At 33.2% G+C, this 3,634-nt stretch overlaps 2 protein-coding genes across 2 annotated transcripts; both read left to right on the top strand.

Moving 5' to 3' along the window:
• Window position 1: 1 nt before the first annotated feature.
• LOC107579432 (oxidoreductase HTATIP2-like) lies at window positions 2–833 on the top strand (the record flags this gene model as incomplete). The annotated part of the gene is made up of 3 exons (XM_016265266.1): window positions 2–118; window positions 252–313; window positions 472–833. Coding segments are annotated over 3 exons (396 nt in total), but the record flags the coding sequence as incomplete, so codon positions are not given.
• An 809-nt stretch (window positions 834–1,642) lies between these two features.
• Window positions 1,643–3,432, top strand: LOC107579431 (protein arginine N-methyltransferase 3-like; the record flags this gene model as incomplete). The annotated part of the gene is made up of 5 exons (XM_016265265.1): window positions 1,643–1,709; window positions 1,935–2,022; window positions 3,014–3,096; window positions 3,193–3,242; window positions 3,327–3,432. Coding segments are annotated over exons 1-5 (343 nt in total), but the record flags the coding sequence as incomplete, so codon positions are not given.
• Between the last annotated feature and the right edge of the window lie 202 nt (window positions 3,433–3,634).

Here is a 3,634-nt window from a genome sequence, read left to right as displayed (position 1 = left end):
TCATGACTACGTACTCAAGTCTGCAGAACTTGCCAAAGCAGGAGGTTGCTCACATTTTCATCTCGAATCCTCCAAAGGTGCAGACAAAACCAGCAGCTTTCTCTATCTGAAAACAAAGGTATTATAAACCCCGTGCCTAGATTTGTTAAAATTATATCACTTATTTGATTAACAGTGCATGGATTGACAAGCTTGTATTTTGATGTAATTCAAGCCAATCCTTGTCCATTCCAACACTGCTGTATTTATAGGGACAGGTTGAAGCAGAAATTGAAGACCTAGGGTTTGAGCGTTTCTCCATTTATCGACCAGCGTGAGTCCCGCTGCTTTATTTTTCTTAAATAAAATCTGTTGCAGTGTCTCTGAAGTATAGTTTGAGGTCATACATCTTTGTGTATGTTGTGCATGTCTGCCTTATTTTAAATCATAATCTGTTCTGTAGTTCATATATGATTGTTTTTCTTCTTCTAGGGTGCTCTTAGTGGACAGAGAGGAGAGCAGGCCGGCTGAGTGGGTGGCCCAGAAATTTCTTGGTGCATTCTCCTCTGTTTTCCCTACAATGTCTATTCCCATCACAGCAGTGGCCAGAGCTATGGTTGTCAACACACTGAAAGATGGAGAGGAGAAAGTGGAAATTCTCGAAAACAAGGCCATATACAATCTTTGGAAAATTGGAGACAAAAAATAAAAAAGACTTTTATTCTCACATTTTTATAATGAAGTGCAATCCTGGCATGATTCTTCAGCAAGATACGCCAAAATATCGTTTTACTGCAGTTTACTTTTACGTTTACTTGTATTGAATTATTATCATATTATGTATTTTAAAAACATATTACAAAAACATATTATTTTAAAAACAAATTACACTAATTTAAGGGTGATAGTGCTGTGTTTCTGTATGCTTCATTTGGGGTTCTGGTGCTTTTTCTTTTTTGTTATGTAATTTTACATTGCTCAGGAAAAAATAAATTATATCCATACTTGAACACAACTATTGTGTGTATATAATTATATTATTTTGTGTATAATATCTGAAAATGGGTTCAAACAGCCACCTCTTTAGTCACATCTGAAAGACAAACGCAGTTATTTGCAGTATTAAACAGTATGACACATCATAACACAGGAACAGTCCAGCACCTATACCATTCATCTGCATTCAGAATATTAATTTTTGAACTTGGCAGCTGATATGTTATGATCCAACTTTTGTGATTTCGTAATTCTTTAGCCAGCACTGAAAGAGTTCACATGTGTGCTTGCATAACTTATCCATTAAAAATTCAATTAGAGAAATTCCACACAAAAACGGACAATACTAATTTACACACTAGCCATACTATATAAATATAGTATTATTGTAAGCCTTACAATAACTATACAATGTGAAGTCAAGTGAGTCCAAAGTTTTGACTGTAGGTAGTGTTATTATAAAACTACAAAACATAAAGAAGATAGGGTTGTACCTGCATAAATGACTTTTTGATGCTTTGTTACTAACAAAGATACACCGATACAAATATACACAAAGGATACAGACAGATACACTGAGGTAGGCTATTTGACAGCTCAAGGCTTACGGTTACTGCGATTAATAAAGAAACAGCGGCCTCACATGGCGACAGAAGGGAAGTGCACCAAATAAGAATGACCCGGATGCGAAAACTCCAACAACACAAGAGACTACAACATGGCAGCGTACACAGGTACACGTGAATGTATGAAATATGATGTACATATATTTAAACTGCGTTACTTTAACGGTTTGAATAGTGCATCTAAATCTTAGGGAAAATGTACTGCAGTTTGGTATTTTCAAATGGTGTAATTAACGGGGAACTCCTGTACAGTTAATTATGTCAGTAGTTCTCACCGGTTGTTTAGAAGGTGTTTAATTGTTATGGCTTCTGTAACTGTATCTTGTGATGCAGGTGATGAAGACAGTGATGAAGAACAATGGCAGTCAATGGAGGAGGGATCTGAATGCATAACAGTCCCGTGTTTACTCTGTGACAGCAGGTAACATTCAGTGCAAACCATTCATATTGATGCTTCCAAAAGAAAATGGAAAGACTGGAGACAGTTTTGTGGATTGTGATCTGCTCATGTTTGTTTCAAACGTTTTATTGTCAGAAACCGCCAGATATGATTATAGACAGATCTATATTTGCATGTTAGCCATTTATACTGTGTGAGGAAATGTAGCATGCATGTTATTTCCAAATGTAAATAAATTGCTTTTATATAGCCAGAAGAAATTATTGAAATGTCTTAAAATATTCACTTTTTTTTTTTTTACACACTATTAGTGTGATGTTAGATGTAGCCTATAAACAAAAAAAGAGAAACATTTTAACATTTCAATTCAAGGTAGATTAAATGTGACAATAGTGAGGAGAAACCAGAAGAAGAAATGCAACACAAATACAAACTCTTTTTCAACTCATGGATGTCAGGAGGATGGACATGCGAACCAATATTATTTTAGTTTATATACTTTCATGTTTTGGATTAGCTTTTTTTTTTGTTGTTGTTGTTGTTGTATTTTTAGTTTTCAATTTAAGTTTTGTTTAATATTTAGTAATTTTGTTATGCTATTAGTGCTTTTTTCCCTTTTTGAATATTTCTTTTAAATTGAATTTATTTTTATTTCAGTTTTAGTTTTAATATCCAGTTAGTAATTTCAGTGCTTCAATGTATTTCTGTTAGTTGCCAGTGTAATATTTCTCATTTTAGTTTGGTTATTTCAGTATTTAGTTAAGTTTTTTTTTTCAGTCTTATTTCTAGTGACATAAATGTTTTAGTAATTTTAAACTTGAACTATTGTAAATGTTTAGTTTGCAATAATAGCCTGAACACTTTGAATATTTATTTATTTAAAAGTAGCATAACTGATTATGGCTTTTGTGTTTTATGTGTGTGTGTTTTACAATTCAAGACATTCAAAACGTATCCACTAAAGATGGGCCTATGGTTTATTTTGTACTGAAGTATGTCTCACTTTAAACAGGACTTTCACCTCTGTGTCTGAAACAGTACAACACTGTAAGACAGAACATGGTGTGGATATTCCAGATCTTGTCCAAAAACACAGTAAGTTTTACAAACCAAGGACTGCTCAGTGTGCTGAGTGTCTCTAAATATAGATCTGGTTTAATTCCTCTCTAATCTGTTTTAATTCCTCACTAGGGCTTGATGACTATGGCTACATAAAGATGATAAACTACATTAGAACTACAGTAAGTATCCTTTTAACATGCAGTTCAAGTGTATATTTGCGATATGATGACTTGACGCCTGAATAAGCTGTGTGTGTTTTGTAGAAATGTTCTGCAGAGAGTTTGAAGCTTGCTTCAAATGGTCCATTGCCATGGGACAGTGATCAATATATGAAACCAGCTTTACCAGATGACCCATTACTGCTGATAGGTATGAGAATTATTGTTTTTTTTATGTCTCATTTATTGTGACAAATTTCTGCTTTTTTTCTATTTTAATATATTTTAAAATGTAATATATAGTTTTTATATAATAATATAATATATATATATATATCCAACTTTAATATGTACTATAGAGCTGTGCGTATTTCAGTTCATATTTTGCAACGATGTAAAGATTCACATATGCA

Source organism: Sinocyclocheilus grahami, unplaced genomic scaffold (genome assembly GCF_001515645.1).
Source record: "Sinocyclocheilus grahami isolate Dianchi unplaced genomic scaffold, SAMN03320097.WGS_v1.1 scaffold17324.1, whole genome shotgun sequence".
NCBI lineage: Eukaryota > Metazoa > Chordata > Actinopteri > Cypriniformes > Cyprinidae > Sinocyclocheilus > Sinocyclocheilus grahami.
This window is presented reverse-complemented; position numbering and strand designations above follow the sequence as displayed.